Genomic DNA, 21,894 nt, shown 5'->3' on the forward strand with positions numbered 1-21,894 from the left:
TGCTGCCAGCCCGTTACCTGCGAGCAACGGGCTTGGCAGGTAGGATTTAGCTTCTCCCTCTCTGTCCCACACTCCAGTGCAGTAGGTGACGGTAATGAACCATAACGTTGGATGCCAACCACCGATAAAACCACCGAAGAAGATACCAAAGCGAAGAAGGCATGCTACACGCCCCAACGTGGTTCACAGCTCAGTCAGATTTATTTTGAATGAAACATTAACAAATATTTTTTGTTTGTTACTATAACGAACTGTAAACTTTGACTGCATCAATAATGGACAGCATAAAAGACGGATGGTTCACAGAAACGTGTACGTTATGGCCTGGACAAGCGATGAGTCTGCAAGTAGAAGAGGTTCTTTACCAACAAAAATCTAAATTTCAAGATGTCATGGTTTTCAGGAGGTAAGTAGCTAGCTATTTAACTAGGTAGCTAACGCTAGCTAGCAATACAACTGTTTATGCTAGCTACGTTAGCTAGTTATGTAACGCTGAGTGGCTGGCTAGCTAGTATTTAGGCTGCTTTTAAAATTGAAAGGTTAAGTAACTGTTCTCTCATCTAATCATTATTGCTAGAAGTTTAGCTAGCGCTAACTAGTTAGCTCACGTTAATTAGCTAGCAAACGTATCTACCTAGTTAGCTGACAGCAATACCTTAACGTCGTTAACCTAGCTACTATACGGTTAGTTATCTAATTGGTTCCAAGGGTGTAAATGTTTCCAAGGTTTTCTAGCTAGTTATTTGTTTTGATTGTTTGTCGCGGTCATTTTATTCATGTTAGCTCGTTAGCTAGCCAAAGCTAACTATCTAGCTAGTTTAACTTGCCAGATGTCATGAACCCAAATGTTGCCATCTCTCACTTCCGTCATTGAAATTGCTGCAATATTATGTGTGCTAAGTAATGTAAGTAGCCCTGCATTAACTAGCATGTCTTGGCACAACTTGTCTCATATACATAACGTTAGTTGGCTAACTAGGTTGCTAGCTTTATCTTGCCAGTCATAACTTGTATTTGACACCCCTAACCCATTCCTGATTTATTATCATGCAACCACATCCAGTCTGTTCCTTTTTGACTTGTTCCTGCTCTTCTAGTGTTTCTGGGGTTATTTGTTCGCACTAATTAGTCATTTGAGTAAGTAATCTCATACCATATATTTTCAGCAAAACCTATGGAAATGTACTTGTGCTGGATGGAGTTATTCAATGCACAGAGAGAGATGAGTTTTCCTACCAAGAAATGATAGCCAACCTACCTCTGTGCTCCCACCCTTGCCCCAAAAAGGTATAGTCATCCCACCATAAATTCAGTTGAACATATTATACTACAAGACTTCATTGTGCCTTGTAGAGAATCCAGGACAGATGACCTTTGGGGAAGTTTTGGAAATTGGTGTCTTGTATCACTTATTATAATGAATGTTCCCTTTTCTTTGCAGGTCCTGATTATTGGTGGAGGAGATGGTGGCGTCCTGAGAGAAGTGGTAAAGCATCCACTTGTTGAATCAGTGGTTCAGTGTGAAATCGATGAGGTAGGTACCAAACACTGACTGGAATCATGCTCTTTTCTCAAAATGTAATTGACTGGTAACAGCATAGAAGACAGAAGTGTGAAGTTTGTTATAATATTCACTTTGCCCTCAAGGATGTAATCAATGTGTCGAAGAAATACCTCCCAGGTATGGCGCAAGGGTTCTTCAGTCCCAAACTCACTCTGAATGTTGGGGATGGATTTGAGTTCATGAAACAGAACCAGGATGCCTTTGACATCATTATAACAGATTCATCTGACCCTGTTGGTAAGGAAACAGATGCCTGCGACATGAGTTTTATTTGCTCATATTTCTGTGTAATCGGGAAAATAAATGTACCCTTTGATAATTGACGTATCAATAGCTATCTCAAGTGTTCACTTTTCCGTAAGTCTAATCCAGTTACTTATGTCTTGCTGTTACAGGGCCTGCTGAGAGTTTGTTCAAAGAGTCTTATTATGAACTAATGAAGACAGCCTTACGAGATGGTGGAATTCTTTGTTGCCAAGGTGACATGATTTCTACTGACGCTTCAATCCTGCTTCAGATATCGTTATTAGAAAAAAGATGGCAAAGTGTGTAATTCATAGCAGTATCACGAGGTAAATAGACAGCCAATCTAAACTGGCCAGGAACCTGTTGCCACCTATATTACATTATTATAGCAAGATTGCCAATAAGATAAATGTTCAATTGGTGAGGGGAGTCAGAAGACCATCCCTATCTTTATTTGCAGCAAATGCTGCTCAGCAGCTTACTTATTGCCCTGTGAGGAAATAGTTAGATTTTTTTGCAGTCGGTTAGATCAATAACACTGACAGAGAATTGACCCACCCTTTTTTGTTTGCCTCTGATTTCCACAGGAGAGTGTCAATGGCTCCACTTGGAGCTGATTAAAGAGATGCGGACCTTCTGCAAGACACTGTTCCCAGTGGTAGATTATGCCTACTGCACCATTCCCACCTACCCAAGTGGTCAGATTGGCTTTATGCTGTGCAGTAAAAATGCTGTAAGTTTCCATCTTTGTCCTGGTTAGCTTTTTTCTGTCTTCAGTAATGTAATTCTTAGTGGTTCATTACCTATAGAATGGAATGAGTTAAAGTTTTTGTATACTTTTTAAGCAAGTAGTTTTGAAACTAGTGCTCAACAGCCAAAAAAAGGCCCCTGAAAATATATTTGTATTTATGAAGGATCCCCATTAACTGTTGCCAAGGCAGTAGCTACTCTTCCTGGGGTCCAGCAACATTAAGACAGTTATAACATTTAAAATATTACATTTCACAACACATTGTGTGCCCTCAGGCCACTACTCTACGGCCACATATCTACAATACAAAATCCATGTGTGTGTAGAGTGCGTGTCTTGTGTGTACAACGTCACGTACCACATTGTTGCTCTCTGTCCATGCAGGTGTGTGCACCGAGTTAAAATAAATTCTTAGGTGTGCATGCGCTTGGGCCCATCCTGTAACCTCATTACTTTAACCTTACAACATCATTGGAAATGATTCCATCTGCCAATCAACATTGTTCATCAGGTTACAAGCCAGCGATTGACAAAAAAAAGGACAATATGGAATTATTATTATTTATTTTTTTACCCCTTTTTCTCCCCAATTTCGTGGTATCCAATTGTTGTAGTAGAAGTGGAACAGTTGCCTTTGATAGCCTCTATGGAATGAATACTGTGTGTTGTGCCCAGGATATCTAAATGGATGAAAGAATAAACATTTTTTTATTAACCTTTTAACTAGGCAAGTCAGTTGAGAACAAATTCTTATTTACAATGATGGACAACGCTGGGCCAATTGTGAGCTGCCCTATGGGACTCCCAATCACAGCTGGATGTGATACAGCCTGGATTTGAACCAGGTACTGTAGTGAAACCTCTTGCACTGAGATGCTGCGCCACTCGGGAGTCCACGATAAATCCTTATCGTGAAATAGTACCCAAATTCAACAAGAGACATTAGTGATACTATTTAGGAAGTAAGATTGTGACCACAATGTTTCTGATCGGGTTGAAAATTATCAATGTATTTGCAGCTGAAATGCCATCTCATCTGTAGCCTATACATTTGCTTGTCCAACCAGGGCGGCAGGTAGTGGGTCAAATCCCAGAGCTGACAAGGTAAAAGTCTGTCGTGCTGCCCCCGAACAAGGCCAATGGCCAGCTATAACATGTAGTGTTTTGTTAGATAAAAATCCTTCTTTATATCCCAAAAGGTCTGTTCAGTTTGCGCCATCGATTTTGAGTAATCCACTCGTTCAACATGCAAAGAAAGGAGTCTGAAAATCTACGCCTAAACGTCAAAATACATTTCCTCAGATACCCTAAAATATAATCAAACTAATATTTCTTACGGAAAGTATGTTCAATAGGAAACTGATTTTAGCAGGTGTCTTGGCGCGTGCAAACACGGATTTCCATGCCGGTGTCCTCGTACTAAAACTGTTATTTCTTATTCGTTATTTAAGTTACAAGCCTGAAACCTTGAACAGACTGCCGACACCCAGTGGAAGCCATAGGAATTGCATCCTTGGAGCTAGAATTGAGTATTCCCTTATACTGCCCATTGGAAGAGCATTGTCTCTCTCAAAAAAATCTGGTTGGTTTTTCTTTGGATTTTCTCCCACCATATCTATTGTGTTATACTCTCCTACATTATTTTATAATTTCTACAAACCTCAGTTTTCTTTCCAATGGTACCAATTATTTGCATATCCTGGCTTCAGAGCCTGAGTAACAGGCAGTTTACTTTGGGCACGTCATTCACACAGGAAGTGGAGAAAAAAGGGCCCTTTTAACTGACTTGCCTAGTTAAAAATATTTGTCTAATACTGAGCAAAGCTCCGGTTCCAATCCAAGTGCCAAAGACGTTTAGCAAACTCCAGGCGTTTACATGAAAATAGAGCCATTTGGCCACAAACACACAAGTGGTGGGTTTGATGTCAAAATGAGAATGCATGAGCAGAAAATAACCCCACATCTTCTGTACAAATATGGTGGTGGATCATTTATGGGGCTATTATGCTTTCACTGGTCCTGGGGCCCTTGTTAAGGTCAACAACATCATGAACTTTACCCTGTACCAGGACATTGTTGCCTCTGCGGGGAGGCTGAAACTTGACTGCAAGACGATAACCCCAAGCACACATCAAAATCCACATTTTAATGGCCGACTCCGGACAAACCTGTGGTTTGAATTGAAGAGGGAACTCCATAAGCGCAGACTAAGGATATAAAGAATCTGGAAGGGTTCTGTATAGATGAATGGTCTAAGATCCTTCCCAATCCAACTTGTAGAACATTTTATCTGTATATCTAACTTTGGATGCATTCATAATTGTTCTATTGATTTATTCTCGCGGTGCTCAAACAAGGCATGCGCTTAGCTAACATGCATGAAGACCTTAAATAATTGCATGTAAGGATTTCTGGGATTCATATGTTAAAAGATGACTACATATGGTTTATAATGCATGTATGAACCTTACATTGACAGGTCTATTCCAAGATGTGGGATAAAGTCGTTTTTCAGGCCTCTAAACAAGCAAAGTATTTAAACATTCTGAAACCCACTTCTGTAGTGATGACTTTTTTTCCAAGGTCAGTCACAGTCCCATATTCTTACAACAATTGTGTTTTTGTATTTAGCAAACCACTTTCAGAGATCCAGTGAGAGAACTATCAACAAATGAGGTGGAAAGTATGAACCTGAGGTATTACAACCCGGAGATCCACAGAGCATCGTTCATCCTCCCTGAGTTTGCAAGAAAGGTAACCCTGTTACAATCATATTTACTGTACATGTCAGACCCCTCATACAGAAATTGAGGGCATTTCCCCCACCCTAGTGAAATTCCTACACCAGGTATCTTCCATCCTTGCGTTGTCTCACTTTTATCCATACTATTTTACTCTTCACAGGTACTGAGTGAAGCATGAGTGGCATGATGAACAAAATCTTAATCCTTGACCTGATTCTCTCTGGCAACAGAAGCAACACAAGAGCTGCTACGCCTCTTTTCTCAGTCTCCACCAGGAAGGAAAGACCTTCAGTGGGCAATTTTGTTCCTTTCAGAGAGTATTAATTCCTTCCAGTGCTTCCTTCCAGTCTTACAAACTATTTGTATTTATTTGTTCTGGAATTTGTCATGTCTTGATTCTTAAATGGTAATCACTTATGTCAACATCTAGTTGGAAAATGAGGTGGGATGGAAAACATTCATACCCTACTCTTTGGAGCAATGTGATTCTAACACATTAGTATGGATTTAATCATAGTACTTGGTTGTATAAATACCAGATTACCTTTTAAGATTAAGGTACACTCAATTGCAAAACATGCCCACTCTGGTTTAAAGAAAACCGATACAAAAGTATTCCTCTTCGCACCTCTCCGTCAACTCATTCACCCAAATAATTCAAGATGATCCAATAGTGCCTGGATTGTGTTTTTCCATTACAGTAGGAAACATTTGTTGAAGTGGTTTCTATCATAGTTTACCTCCAGGCAGACGAATGGTATGATTTTTATATTGGTTGAAAATGTATTATCTGCCACAATGGAAAAGCTCAGGTCAGAAGTTGAGTTGAGAACATTACCACTTTAAAATGTCAACAGAAGTGTTGATTGTTTCCTATATAACACTAGTTTAGATATAGTTTATTCACCAATGGAGATGAAGTTACATGTGTAAGTTGATTGAATGCTGATGATGTACTGCACATCAATTTAGTTGGTTTCTTATCCTTTGCTATTCAATCCCTCTATTTGGTACTATATGGTTGTTGATCTAGTATGGAATAATCCAGAATACTGATGTCAAAATTATGCCTTTTGGTTTTTATTTCTTGGGGACCTGATTTGTTATGAACTTAGGTGTGAAATATTGAAAACTATAGATCTCCATGGAGTACGTATCAGTAGTGCATCCATACTAAACCTATGTCCAAGGCAATGGTGTTACACATGAACATTAAGATCATGTTTTTTATAAGAATGATGAAATATAATAAATCTGAGGTAAACTGGATATCTGAGACTTGTTACTCTGTTTTAAAGCTCCACATCTTTCGTCTAAAATCAAGTTATTATACAAAAACTGTATGGAGTGAGAAATCCACCTGAACTAGCTCAGGCATGAAAATTACGATGAACCAATTAGGTTTCAATCCCACATTGTAGAATTGTGTCCACTGCACAGTGCCTTCAGAAAGCATTCACACCGCTTGATATTTTCCACATTTTGTGTAGGGCCTGAATTTAAAATGGATTAAATTGAGATTGTGTCATTGGCCTACACACAATACCCCATAATGTCAAAGTGGAATTGTTTGTAGATTATTTTGACTAATTAAAAATAAAAATCTGAAATGTCTTGACTCAAGTATTCAATGCCTTTAAAGGCAAGCCTGAAGTTCAGAAGTAAAAATCGGTTTAAGTCACATAAGTTGCATGGATTCACTGTGCAATGTGTGCCGAGAGGAAGGACGCCGCTCAGGGATTTCACCGTGAGGCCAATTACTTAAAACAGAGTTTAATGGCCGTGATGGTAGAAAGCAGCATATGGATCAGCAACATTGTAGTTACTCCACAATACTAATCTAAATGACAGTGAAAATAAGTACGCCTGTACAGAATAAAAATATTCCAAAACATGTATCCTGTTTGCAATACGGCAATAAAGTCAAACTGCAAAAAAATGTGGCAAAGAAATTCACTTTGTCCTGAATACAAAGCGTTACGTTTGGGGCAAATCTAACACATCACTGAGCACTCTTCTTATTTTCAAGCATGGTGGTGGCTGCATCATGTTATGGGTATGCTTGTCATCGGCAAGGACTACATCGTTTTTTTGGGGATGAAAAGAAACTGAATCGAGCTAATCACAAGCAAAATCCTAGTTCTGTCTACTTTCCAACAGACACCAGGAGACAAATTCACCTTTCAGCAGGACAATAACCTAACACACAAGGCCAAATATACACTGGAGTTGCTTACCAAGATGGCATTGAATATTACTGAGTGGCCTAGTTACAAGACTTGAACATGGCTTTCTAACAGTGATCAACAACAGAGCTTGAAGTATCTAGGTGTGCAAAGATCTTAGAGCCTTGCCCAGAAAGACTCACAGCTGTAATCGCTGCCAAAGGTGATTCTAACATGTATTGACTCAGGGGTGGGAATACTTATGTAAATGAGATATTTCTGTATTTCATTTTCAATACATTTGCCAACATTTCTAAAAACATGTTTTCACTTTGTCATTATGGGGGTATTGTATGAAGATGGATGAGATGTTTCTATATTTTTTTTTTCATCCATTTTGAATTCAAGCTGTAACACAAAATGTGGCGTATGTCAAGGGGTATGAATAATTTCTGAAGGCACTGTACATATAATATCCATAGTTCTCCGATATTAGATAACTGTCACATCTACCTACAGCATACATAACAGTTTTTCCTGCAATGTTCTGCTTTGCTCCCTCTGAGTCTACACGTTAATTCGATATTTTTGAAGTCTGACAGTAAACAGTTTATAGTTAGTCTTGCATCCATATCAACATATCGCTGGGTGAGCAGCTTCACTTTAATATTGTCCTGCGGATATTGTATGAAGGAGCACATGCCATTCTTTCCACCATTGTGAATTATCATGTTATCTAGTTTGTTCCGTGGTTGAACTTATCAAATAAATAAATATTACATGTTGATTCCACCTTCAAACTTATTGACCTCATAGCCCTATACAATCGTATACTGTAGGAAAATTATAGGATTTGGTCACCGATTTCAGCGCCTAAGTTGGAACGTAGTGGCTGTACAGTAACATGCTATACATGTCAGAGCTCAGGGTCTCCGCTTTATAGCTATGAGACCGTAAATATAGCTAGATTCCATTTATGGATTTCTCTCTACACATATTCTGACCTTGAACTTATCCTGATAAACTCTGGTGGCATTTTCTAAACAACGCATTATATTGTATGCTACCCTCAAAGTATTTTTCGGTTTCTAAACTATAAGTCCTGCAAATACATGCTTAGTACTGTTAGAAAGGCAAAAACTGTCGAATTCTGATTAAGATGTCAGAAACTACTACTACTACAGAGCCCGAGATACAGCAGCTTGAGCAACGTGCCATGCCTTCTTTTTTTGTCTTACAGGAGTGACATACATACGAGAAAGTCTCTACCTATCCATTTATGTAAATCTGTCCCCTGTCTGATTCCAAGTTTGTCCACGAGAACGTAGTAGGAGATCACAAGGTCTCTTGGCCACTTGAAACCAGTTGCGACTGGTTTGGGTAGTGAATTATGTAGTGGAAATTCTAATCAAGTAAGGGAGAAGAGACTCAATTTCTTCAATCAATCAACCTTTAATACCGATTAATTATTGCAATAATGGAGCTTGTTAACGACCACCTGTAGGTGATCGCTGAGAGCCCAATAAAACAAAAGCAAGGGGTTTATATAGAACACTAAAAACTACTTAATCATGGTTGGTTCCACACCTCCCCGGCAGATTGGTGCATCATAAGCTACCTTGTTTTCTTCTTGTGGCCATGTGTATCGGGTCTGTGAGGTCATTTCGTACAAACAAGTGATAACAGCAGTTCCGTTACTCCTTTCTTTACCAAGCTAGCCTCTGTTCTCTTCATATCTCCATCTTTGTCGAATGCCATGTGACCAAGTTACTCAGAAGCAAAGATGATCGGAAACAATACAGGTCTATTCTGTTCGTCAAGTTTATCTCTATCCAATGTACTTGACTACACTCCTAGACCAGTTGAGGGGAGTGAACTTGGAAGAGAGGAACCAACCCTGAGGTGGGGGGAAGTGGTGAAACTATGTTGTATGTGCACACCAATAGGCCTCCTTTATGCCTTTAAGCAGAGAGCTCTTTACCATACTAAGCTCCTATTATAAAGCTACAAATATTTATATAGGTACATCTCATAGATTCTGCAAACAGTTACTGTGCCAAAATGGCTGAATGATGATGTAGTACACATACAAATACCTTTTATGGTTAAATACCCATGTTCCAAATAAAAAAATACAAGTTAAATGGGTTTCCATTGCATTTTCAACTCTACTGATGGTTTAATCACAAAAATATGTTGCGTTATAGTGCATTCGGAAACTATTCAGACCCCTTCCCTTTTTCCACATTTTATTACGTTACAGCAGGTAGCCTAGTGGTTAGAACGTTGGACCAGTAACCAAAATGTTGCTAGATTGAATCCCCGAGCTAACAAGGTATAAATCTGTCATTCTGCCCCTGAACAAGGCAGTTAACCCACTGTTCCTAGGCCGTTATTGTAAATAAGAATTTGTTCTTATTAACTGACTTGCCTAGTTAAATAAATAAAACAATTCTAAAATGGATTAAATACTTTTTTTCTCATGAGTCTACACACAATACCCCATAATGACCAAGTGAAAACAGGTTTTTAGAATCTTTTGCAAATGTATTAAAAATAAAAAACAGAAATACCTTATTTACATAAGTATTCAAACCCTTTGCTATGGGACTCAAAATGGAGCTCAGTTACATCCTGTTTCCATTGATCATCATTGAGACGTTTCTACAACTTTATTGGAGTCCATCTGGGGTAAATTCAATTAATTGGACATGATTTGGAAAGTCACAGCTGTCTATATAAGGTTCCACAGTTGACAGTGCCCGTCAGAGCAAAAACCAAGCCATTGGGTCGAAGGAAAGACGGGATTGTGTTGAGACAGGATTGTGTCGGATTGCTCTGAGACAGGATTGCTCCGAGACAGGATTGCTCTGAGACAGGATTGCTCCGAGACAGGATTGCTCCGAGACAGGATTGCTCTGAGACAGGATTGCTCCGAGACAGGATTGCTCTGAGACAGGATTGCTCCGAGACAGGATTGTGTTGAGACAGGATTGTGTCGGATTGCTCTGAGACAGGATTGCTCCGAGACAGGATTGCTCTGAGACAGGATTGCTCTGAGACAGGATTGCTCCGAGACAGGATTGCTCTGAGACAGGATTGCTCCGAGACAGGATTGTGTCGGATTGCTCCGAGACAGGATTGCTCCGAGACAGGATTGCTCCGAGACAGGATTGCTCCGAGACAGGATTGCTCCGAGACAGGATTGTGTCGAGGCACAGATCTGTTGGAAGGATACCAAATAAGTTCTGCAGCGTTGAAGGTCTCCAAGAATCCAGTGGCCTCCATCATTCTTAAATGGAAGAAGTTTGGAACCACCAAGACTCTTCCTAGAGCTGGCCGCCCGTCCAAACTGAGCAATCGGGGGAGAAGGGCCTTGGTCAGGGAGGTGACCAAGAACCCGATGGTCACTCAGAGCTTCAAAGTTTCTCTGTGGATATGGGATACCCTTCCAGAAGGACAACCATCTATGCAGTACTCAACCAATGCCTTTATGGTAGGGTGGCCAGACATAAGCCACTCCTCAGTAAAGGCACATGACAGCCCACTTGGAGTTTGCCAAAAGGCACCTAAAGGACTCTCAGACCATGAAAAACAAGATTTACTGGTCTGATGAAACCAAGATTGAACTCTTTGGCCTGAATATCTGGAGGAAACCTGGTACCATCCCTATGGTGAAGCATGGTGGTGGCAGCATCATGCTGTGGGGATGTTTCTCAGCGGCAGGGACTGGAAGACTAGTCAAGTTTGAGGGAAATATGAATGGAGCAAAGTACAGAGAGATCTTTGATGAAAACCTGCTCCAGAGTGCTCAGGACCTCAGACTGGGGCCAAGGTTCACCTTCCAAAAGGACAATTACCCTAAGCACACAGCCAAGACAACGCAGGAGTGTCTTCAGGACAAGTCTCAATATCCTTGAGTGGCCCAGCCATAGCCCGGATAGCTGTGCAGCAACGCTACCCAACGAACCTGACAGAGCTTGAGAGGATCTTCAGAGCAGAATGGGAGAAACTCCTACCCCAAATTTTTTTTAAAGGTTTTGCTTTGTCATTATGGGATATTGTGTGTAAATTGATGAGGGAAAAAAACTATCAATTTTAGAATAAGGCTGTAACGTAACAAAATGTGGAAAATGTCAAGGGGTCTGAATACTTTCCGAATGCACTGCATTTATCCGGCATGCCGGCCGATCGGACCTATCTGTCTTGTTAACCTAGCCGTCGGGCTGGTCAGACAAATCTCCACACTCCACACTGCCCTATGCCACCTGGACAAAAGGAACACCTATGTGATAATGCTGTTCATTGACTACAGCTCAGCGTTCAACACCATAGTGCCCTTAAAACAAGGACCGTGGGACTGAACACCCTCTGCACCTGGATCCTGGACTTCCTGGCGGGCCACCCGCAGGTGGTAAGGGTAGGTAACAACACATCTGCCACGCTGCTCCTCAACACGGGGGCCCCTCAGGGGTGCGTGCTCAGTCCCCTCCTGTACTCCCTGTTCACTCATGACTGCATGGCAGGCACGACACCAACACCATCATTAGGTTTACAGACGACACAACAGTGGTAGGCCTGATCACCGACAACAATGAGACAGCCTATAGGGAGGGGTGGTCAGAGACCTGGCCGTGTGGTGCCAGGAGAACAACCTAACCCTTAATGTGATCAAGACAAAGGAGATGATTGTGGACTACAGGAAAAGTAGGACCGAGTACGCCCCCCTTCTCATCAATGGGGCTGTAGTGGAGCAGGTTGAGAGCTTAAAGTTCCTTGGTGTCCACATCACCAACAAACCTTCATGGTCCAAAGACACCAAGACAGTCATGAAGAGGGCACGACAAAACCTATTCCCCCTCCGGAGACTGAAAAAATTTGGCATGGGTCCTCAGATCCTCAAAAAGTTCAACAGCTGCACCATTGAGAGCCTGGTGTGGCAACTGCTCTGCCTCCGACCGCAAGGCACTACAGAGGGTAGTGCATACGGCCCAGTACATCACTGGGGCCAAGCTTCCTGCCATCCAGGACCTCTATACCAGGCGGCGTCAGAGGAAGGCCTTAAAAATGGTCAAAGACTCCAGCCACCCTAGTCATAGACTGTTCTCTCTGCTACCGCACGACAAGCGGTACTGTAGCGCCAAGTCTATGTCCAAAAGGCTTCTTAACAGCTTCTACCCCCAAACCATAAGACTCCTGAAAAGCTAATCAAGTAGCTACCCAGACTATTAGCATTGTCACCACCTCCCCCCTCTTTTACGCTGCTGTACTCTGTTTATTATGTATGCATAGTCACTTTAACTCTACCTCCTTGTACATACAGTATAACCTCAATTACTTCGACTAACCTTTTCCAGGTGACTGCCTCATGAAGCTGGTATCTCATGAAGCTGGTATCTGTGATACGTAACGGCATAATACGCAGTCGGAAATTCAGTTTTACCATTATTTGGGGTCAACAACATAAAAAACTTTGCATTTCACATATTAAACATAATCAACAAGCTTACGAAGTTTAGGTTTGGTGAAAAATGTATGGGATATAACATTACCTCTGAGTGCATTATAATTAGCCCTGTCCCAGCTATAACAGCCTATAGGGCAGAATCCTATCTCCTGTTTCAGTAGTGTGAGGCAACTTGATATACAAGTATACCCCCTGGACAGGACGCTAGACTATCTCAATGCCTTACCCCGAATGAATCTGCTTAATGCAGATTGCCAAGCAGAGGTGCATTGGGTTCCGCTTTTTAGAGTCTTTGGTATGACTAAACTGATGATTGAACCCAACCTTCCAATCTCAGGGCCGACACTAACCCCAAGGCCACTGAGTTGATGGGTGAATTATGCTTTAAATAAACAACATCTGCTGCAGATTGTCAGCTGCTTTAACTCAAAACTGAGGTTTTAGGTTTTCTCCTTCAGTGATTTCACCTTGAAACGAGTTGTTTGAGGACAATTATCGAAACTGTCTTGTTCACTTTTAGTATCTGCAAAACCATGCCTTCCAAGTTGTAAAGGGGTGGCCAGCCACATAATTGATTTTAAAAGTCTCCCATGTCAACAAAAACTATCCCATTGACTATTTCCAGTAATAGTTTCTATTTGTTCTAGTTATGATATCATAACACAGTTACGCTACTACAATTAAAGCATAAGCCATAATCAAGGGGCTAAGTATACCAAACATTAGGAACACCTTCCAAATATTGAGTTGCACTGCGTAGGGTGCAGGTTTTCGGATGGGACGTTAAAATGGTAATTTGAATGACCACTCTCTGTGGTCATTTAAACTCCCATGGCACTTAGTGTAAGAGTAGGGGTGTTCACCCCGGTGTCATGGCTAAATTCCCAACCTGGCCACATCCCATTATGGCCACCTAATCATCCCCATTCGGCCATCAAATTTGCCACCAATGCTACTTATAGGACACATCACTGCACTCTATACTCCTCTGTAAACTGGTCCTCTCTGTATACCTCTCGCAAGACCTACTGGTTGACGCTTATTTATAAAACCCTCTTAGGCCTCACTCCCCCTTATCTGAGATACCTACTGCAGCCCTCATTCTCCACATACAACACCAGTTCTGTCAGTCACATTCTGTTAAAGGTCCCCTAAGCACACATATCCCTGGGTCGCTCTTCTTTTCAGTTCGCTGCAGCTAGCGACTGGAACAGGCTGCAAATAAACACTCAAACTGGACAGTTTTTATCTCAATCTCTGCATTCGAAGATTCAATCATGGACACTCTTACTGACAGTTGTGGCTGCTTTGAGTTGTCTCTACCTTCTTGCCCATTGTGCTGTTGTCTGTGCCCAATAATGTTTGTACCATGTTTTGTGCTGCTACCATGTTGTGTTGTCATGTGTTGCTGCCATGCTTTGTTGTCGTCTTAGGTCTCTCTTTATGTAGTGTTGTGGTGCCTCTTGTCGTGATGTGTGTTTTGATCCTGTGCCCCCCACAGGAAGCCTTTTGCCTTTTGGTAGACCGTTGTCAGGCGGCCAGTAACCGAAAGATGAATCATTGAGCTGACAAGGTAAAAATCTGTCTTTCTGCCCATGAGCAAAGCAGTTAACCCACTGTTCCCCGGGCGCCGAAGACGTGGATGTCGATTAAGACTGTTCCCCGTGCACCTCTCTGATTCAGAGGGGTTGGGTTAAATGCAGAAGGCATTCAGTTGTACAACAGACTAGGTATCCCCCTTTCCCTTTATAAATAAGAATTTGCTCTTAAACTGACTTGCCTAGTGGTGGGGCGGCAGGGTAGCCTAGTGGTTAGAGCGTTGGACTAGTAACCGAAAGTTTGCAAGTTCAAACCCCCGAGCTGACAAGGTACAAATCTGTCGTTCTGCCCCTGAACAGGCAGGAACCCACTGTTCCTAGGCCGTCATTGTAAATAAGAATTTGTTCTTAACTGACTTGCCTAGTAAAAAAAAGGTTATATAAAAATAAATAAATCCCCCTCATTCCTAATTGGCGTATATCACTTCTCCACCTGATAGTTGATGTGTGTTCTGGCACAAAAATGGTCACCGTGCATCACTGAAGAAGGTGCTACAAGTTGATGGTGGATGAGGTGAGTTTCCCACTAATATGTAAAGCGTTTGACTACCTCAGTTGGTAGAACTTCAGTTGGTATCAATCCAATCAATTATTATTTTTATATGATCAAGTCTCTGTGGGAACACAGAACTCTGTGGGAACATTTGGGTACAGATTTCCAAAATGAAAATCACTTGGAGTTGATTTCCTGGTGTTTTTACAGACTTGTTTTTACAATGAAAATTCAACAACAAACTAAATTAAATATATACAGTACCAGTCAAAAGTTTGGACACACCTACTCATTCAAGGCTTTTTCTTTATTTTTACTATTTTCTACATAGAATAATAGTGAAGACATCAAAACTATGAAATAACACATATGGAATCATGTGGAATCCAAAGAAGTGTTAAACAAATCAAAATATATTTTATATTTGAGATTCTTCAAAGTAGTCACACTTTGCCTTGACGACAGCTTAGCACACTGGTCTGCTCATGCTCTGAGGGTGCGGCTAGGGATGCCGTCTGGGCCTGCAGCCTTGCGAGGGTTAACATGTTTAAATGTTTTACTCACATCGGCCACAGAGAAGGAGAGCCCACAGTCTTTGGTAACGGGTGGTGTCGGTGACACTGTATTGTCAAGCATTCAGTTTTGCATGAATGCTGCCATCAATCCACGGTTTCTGGTTAGGGTTTTAATAGGGTTTTAATAGTCACAGTGGGTACAACATCTCCTATACACTTCCTTATAAACTCGCTCACCGAGTCAGCGTATACGTCAACATTTTGTGTGAGGCTACCCAAGACATATCCCAGTCCATGTGATCGAAGCAATCTTGAAGTGTGGATTCCGATTGGCCAGACCAGCGTTGGATAGACCAAAACACGGGCGCTTCCTGTTTTAGTTTCTGCCTATAGGAGGGGATCAACAAGATGGAGTCATGGTCAGATTTGTCAAAAGGAGGGCGGGGGAGGGCCTTGATACATTGCGGAAGTTAGAGTAGCAGTGGTCGAGTGTGTTACTCGCTCGTGTACAGCAATCGATATGCGGATAGAATTTAGGTAGCCTTGTTCTCAGATTAGCTTTCTTAAAATCCCTAGCTACAATAAATGCAGCCTCCGAATATATCGTTTCCAGTTTGCATAAAGACCAGTGAAGTTGCTTGATGGCCGTCATGGTATCCACTTGCGGGGGGATATACACGGCTGTGACGATAACCGAGTAGAGTTCTCTTGGGAGATAATACAGTCGGTATTTGATTGTGAGGAATTCTAGGTGAAGTGAACAAAAGGACTTGAGTTCTTGCATGTTGTTACAATTACACCATGAGTCGTTAATCATGAAACATACAGCCCCGCCCTTCTTCTTACTGGAGAGGTTTGTTCCTGTCGGTGCGATGCACTGAAAAGTAATATACTCGGAAGCGGTGGGTGGTGTGCACGCATCCGAAGCCTCATTTGAAGACTGCTCCGACACCCTCTCCTCCGACGGGAATGTTTTGGGTCGGCCTCTGGAATCAGTTCAAATGCTCTGGGAGGTGCAGACAAAGGATCCGCTTTGGGAAAGTCGTATTCCTGGTCGTAGTGCTGGTTGTGCTGGTAAATTGACGTCTCTCTGATATCCAATAGTTCTTACGGGGTTTTCTGGGAAGAAATAATACATAAAATACATTAAAAAACTAAATATTGCACAGTATGCTTAGGACTTGAAGCGAAGCTGCTATCTCTGTCGGCGCCATCTACATGATAGTAAGACTGTTGTGAGCATGTCTTTTTTCCACTGAACAATAGTGGATAAGGAGGAATTAATGGATGGATGTGTTCCTGTGAAATAATAGATCAATGGATGGATGAGCCATGAGTGTCTCTCAGATTCAGAGGGGTTGGGTTAAATGTGGAAGACACATTTCGGTTGAATGCATTCAGTTGTGCAACTGACTAGGTATTCCCTTTCCCCTTCATATTATAAAGCTAATATGCTCTTAAAGTACTATTTATAGTTCTGTTAAATGTACTTTTAATTTGTTTTAATGCATTTGTGCCTGCTGTTGCAAATAAATCGTTATATATTTGTATGATTAATGAGCTGATAGATCTTCTGTTAGACACTAATAAATTACCCATCGTGTCTGGCCCTGTAGCCTCTTAATTGTGAAATTGAACGCTTTAGCAGGATGCTTTCTCTTCACAACTGACTACGTAATTACTGCAACTCAATGGGTGTAACATTTGTTGACAATTTCGATACCTTTTGGAAACAAAAGAAGGAAGGGATCCACGAAAATAATTTAGGTTCATGGATCCTTTCACAGCACTATAAGGCATTGAGACTAGAGGTCGACCGATTATGATTTTTCAACACCGATACCGATACCGATTATTGGAGGACCAAAAAAAGCTGATACCGGTTAATCTGACGATTTATATACAGTATATTTGTAATAATGACAATTACAACAGTACTGAATGAACAATGAACACTTTCATTTTAACTTAATATAATAAATAAATAAAATCTATTTGGTCTCAAATAAATTATGAAACGTGTTTAATTTGGTTTAAATAACGCAAAAACACAGTGTTGGAGAAGAAAGTAAAAGTGCAATATATGAATCAAATCAAATCAAATGTATTTATATAGCCCTTCGTACATCAGCTGATATCTCAAAGTGCTGTACAGAAACCCAGCCTAAAACTCCAAACAGCAAGCAATGCAGGTGTAGAAGCACGGTGGCTAGGAAAAACTCCCTAGAAAGGCCAAAACCTAGGAAGAAACCTAGAGAGGAACCAGGCTATGTAGGGTGGCCAGTCCTCTTCTGGCTGTGCCGGGTGGAGATTATAACAGAACATGGTCAAGATGTTCAAATGTTCATAAATGACCAGCATGGTCTAATAATAATAAGGCAGAACAGTTGAAACTGGAGCAGTAGCACGGCCAGGTGGACTGGGGACAGCAAGGAGTCATCATGTCAGGTAGTCCTGAGGCATGGTCCTAGGGCTCAGGTCCTCCGGGAGAGAGAAAGAAAAAGAGAAAGAGAGAATTAGAGAGAGCACACTTAAATTCACACAGGACACAGAGTAGGACAGGAGAAGTACTCCAGATATAACAAACTGACCTTAGCCCCCCGACACATAAACTACTGCAGCATAAATACTGGAGGCTGAGACAGGAGGGGTCAGGAGACACTGTGGCCCCATCCGAGGACACCCCCGGACAGGGCCAAACAGGATATATGCCATGTAAAAAAGCTAACGTTTAACTTCCTTCCTCAGAACATGAGAACATATGAAAGTTGGTGGTTCAATATTCCCAGTTCTTCAATATTCCCAGTTAAGAAGTTTTAGGTTGTAGTTATTATAGGAATTATGACGCGTTGACTATTTCTCTTTTTACCATTTGTATTTCATATACCTTTCACTATTGGATGTTCTTATAGGCACTTTAGTATTGCCAGCCTAATCTTGGGAGTTAATAGGCTTGAAGTCATAAACAGCGCTGTGCTTCAAGCATTGCTAAGAGCTGCTGGCAAATGCAGTAAAGTGCTGTTTGAATGAATGCCTACGACCCTGCTGCTGCCTACCACCGCTCAGTCAGACTGCTCTATCAAATATCAAATCATAGACTTAATTATAATACAATAAACACAGAAATACAAGTTTTTGGTCATTAATATGGTCAAATCCGGAAACTATCATTTTGAAAACAAAACGTTTAATCTTTCAGTGAAATAAGGAACCGTTCTGTATTTTATTGAACGGGTGGCAACCCTAAGTCTAAATATTGCTGTTACATTGCCCAACCTTCAATGTTATGTCTTAATTATGTTAAATTCTGGCAAATTAGTTCACAGTTCGCAACAAGCCAGGCGGCCCAAACTGTTGCATACACCCTGAATCTGTTGCATATACCCTGACTCTGACTCTGCTATACCCTGACACAATTTCCCTAGTTAATATTGCCTGCTAACGTTAATTTATTTTAATTAAATATGCAGGTTTAAAAAAATATACTTCTGTGTATTGATTTTAAGAAAGGCATTGATGTTTATGGTTAGGTACATTTTTCACGAATGCGCTTTTGTTAAATCATCACCCGTTTGGCGAAGTTGAAGTAGGCTGTGATTCGATGATAAATTAACAGGCAGCCCATTGATTATATGCAACGCAGGACAAGCTAGTTAACCTAGTAATATCATCAACCATGTGTAGATAACTAGTGATTATGTGAAGATTGATTGTTTTTTCATAAGATATGTTTAATGCTAGCTAGCAACTTTCCTTGGCTCCTTGCAGCCACAAGGTCCTTTTGATGCTGCACTCGCGTAACAGGTGGTCAGCCTGTCACGCAGTTTCCTCGTGGATTGCAATGTAAATCGACCATAATCGGTGTCCAAAAAGGTCAATTACCGATTGTTATGAAAACTTGAAATCAACCCTAATTAATCGGCCATGCCGATTAATCGGTCGACCTCTAGTTGAGAAAATGATTATCAATGACCCAAGCTCAGTTAATCCCTACCATTGTCACTGAGTTGTCATAATGCTTCAGAAAATGTACATTATCCCAGGGGCGTTGGCAGACACCAGTTGGGGCTCCTAAGAGGAGGAAAGGGAAGACCATCCTCCTCAGTGAATTTAATAAAAAATGTAATTGGAAAAACATGTAAGTTATCCTTTTTAAATAAAACTATACTAAATATTAGCAAAAAAAAATATTAAAACACTATTTTGCAAAGTAGCCTCAACAGCACTTTGTAGGGTAGCACCATGGTGTAGCCGGAGGAAAGCTAGCTTCCGTCCTCCTCTGGGACATTGACTTCAATACAAAACCTAGGAGCCTCATGGTTCTCACCCCCCTTCCATAGACTTACACAGTAATTATGACAACTTCCAGAGGACGTCCTCCAGCCTATCAGAGCTCTTCCAGCATGAACTGACATGTTGTCCACCCAATCAAAGGATCAGATAATGTATCTAGTACTGAAAGCATAAACTACAGCTAGCTAGCACTGCAGTGTATAAAATATGGTGAGTAGTTGACTCAGAGAGAGAACGACAATAGTTGTGAACAAATTTATTCCAAAATGAAGGAGAAGCAAGAGAGAAATAGATTAGTCATTTTTTTTCACTTTCAGTTTCACTTACTTAGCTTGCAAATGCAAGCTAAGTAAGTGAAACACCCTGCTAAAACAGAGGGAAGCTATGTTAGCTAGCTGGCTATGACACAACACTGGAACTATTCCAAGTCAAGATAAGCTTTTGGTATTACAAATTTATTGCCACTGGGGCCCATTGGTGTAACTGCTTAGTGACTGTACACCAACGTCACTGCATGATTGTAGTTGGTTTACTAACGCGTTAGTTCTATTAGCTATGCTGACTATGATGTTACTAGCTAATATGGTGACAACGAGGGCTGTATGTAGTGGTTTGGCTTGGAAAGGTTTTTTCGCCTGGTCACATACAGCTGATGTGTTGTGCATTGAAGTCCACAAACGAAGGGAAGAGGTCAGAGGGGGAAAGCGCAAAGATGCAAGAAGGAATACAACGTTGCTGCTAGGAAAGTGAACTGTGCTTATGTGTGATAAGGAGTGTATTCATTCCGCCGATGCTGTTGAAAAATGCTCCTTAAAACGGAAGCAAACAGGGATAAACATACCTGAATTTGTCCAATAGAAACTCTTGTTTGCAACTGTTGGCCTAATGATTATACCGTATATCAGCTAGATGCAGGCAAGATTGTGCAAGGTGGTATTTTACGTCACTGTCTGTGCATTTGTCACTGTCACCTCAAATTTGTTTCTTGACCTGTGTGCACCTGCATTGTTCATTTTCATTCATAGGCTAGGTTGTAGCAACCTCATGATAGGTATAGGGAAAATTCAAGTATCATGTAGTAGCCTAAACCTATCGCTGTTACAGTGAACTGGCTGAATGGAATATGAATAAGAGTCATCAAATATGCTGTAATAGAAATAAGCCCATGCTCATGAAAAAATTAATTGTCCTCCCTCATCTTAAAACGGCACTGACTGCCACTGGTAGACACAATGTAAGTAACCTAATTTATGTCCCTCTAACTGCCCTGAATGCCTCTGCTGATCCCACAGCTATTGTATGCAGTAATTATGTGCCTATGAACCAGAGTTATACTGCTAGAAACAAGGTTCATGAAATTAATAACTTGCTAGTAACAGATTACATTCATATTCTGACTATCTCTGAAACTCACTTAGATAAAACCTTTGATGATACAGTGGTAGCAATACATGGTTTACATCTACAGAAAATACAGAAATGCCAATGGGGGAGTTGTTACTGTTTATATTCAGAACCACATTCCTGTAAAGCTTAGAGAAGATCTCATGTCAAATACTTTTGAAGTAATATGGCTACAGGCAGGGGCACCGTATGGAGGAGGGGGGTAGGTTAGGACAATTCTAAGGGCCTGTGTATGACTGACAGGGTCCCTAAAAAAATATTAGAACATTAGGTACATTTTTTCCAGTATTGAATTATTAACCTATCATCATTAATATACATTTTACTTAAAATGTACTAGTTAAACTAACGGTTTATTCTTATTTTTGGCAAAAAATAAACATCCAGAGAGACCCCCCCCCCCCTCTCTGTTTACATGAAATGCTTAAGTTCTGCCCCCAAACCAGGCACGAACGGTACTTGCTAGCAGTGAATTGCGAATGAGGAGTGCCAATGGAGAATCATGTCTCAGGTTCCTAAAGAAAAATGTGGCTTCCAAACACGAAAAGAAAGAAAAGAAAGACGGGAGAGAGAAAAGAAAGACGGGAGAGAGAAAAGAAAGACGGGAGAGAGAAAAGAAAGGGCGACAGTATGTCACCCAGTTTTTCACAAAGG

The 21,894-nt window shown here is 41.0% G+C and overlaps 1 protein-coding gene across 1 annotated transcript; it reads left to right on the forward strand.

Moving 5' to 3' along the window:
• The first annotated feature begins 111 nt into the window (after nucleotides 1–111).
• Nucleotides 112–6,574, forward strand: LOC139416527 (spermidine synthase). Its single transcript, XM_071165229.1, has 8 exons — nucleotides 112–406; nucleotides 1,167–1,287; nucleotides 1,442–1,534; nucleotides 1,648–1,801; nucleotides 1,960–2,043; nucleotides 2,398–2,543; nucleotides 5,193–5,315; nucleotides 5,466–6,574. The coding sequence occupies exons 1-8, from the start codon at nucleotides 276–278 to the stop codon at nucleotides 5,481–5,483; spliced, it is 870 nt and encodes a 289-aa protein (XP_071021330.1). The 5' UTR covers nucleotides 112–275; the 3' UTR covers nucleotides 5,484–6,574.
• The last annotated feature ends 15,320 nt before the right edge of the window (nucleotides 6,575–21,894 follow it).

This window comes from Oncorhynchus clarkii, chromosome 9 (assembly GCF_045791955.1).
Source record: "Oncorhynchus clarkii lewisi isolate Uvic-CL-2024 chromosome 9, UVic_Ocla_1.0, whole genome shotgun sequence".
Classification (NCBI taxonomy): Eukaryota; Metazoa; Chordata; class Actinopteri; order Salmoniformes; family Salmonidae; genus Oncorhynchus; species Oncorhynchus clarkii.

Excerpts from the sequence above, each read along its gene's own strand:
- LOC139416527 (XM_071165229.1), top strand. The coding sequence starts at position 276 with ATGGACAGCATAAAAGACGGATGGTTCACAGAAACGTGTACGTTATGG. Across the intron at positions 1,535-1,647 it reads TTCAGTGTGAAATCGATGAG|GATGTAATCAATGTGTCGAA; the intron begins GTAGGTACCAAA and ends TTTGCCCTCAAG. Across the intron at positions 2,044-2,397 it reads TGGAATTCTTTGTTGCCAAG|GAGAGTGTCAATGGCTCCAC; the intron begins GTGACATGATTT and ends TGATTTCCACAG.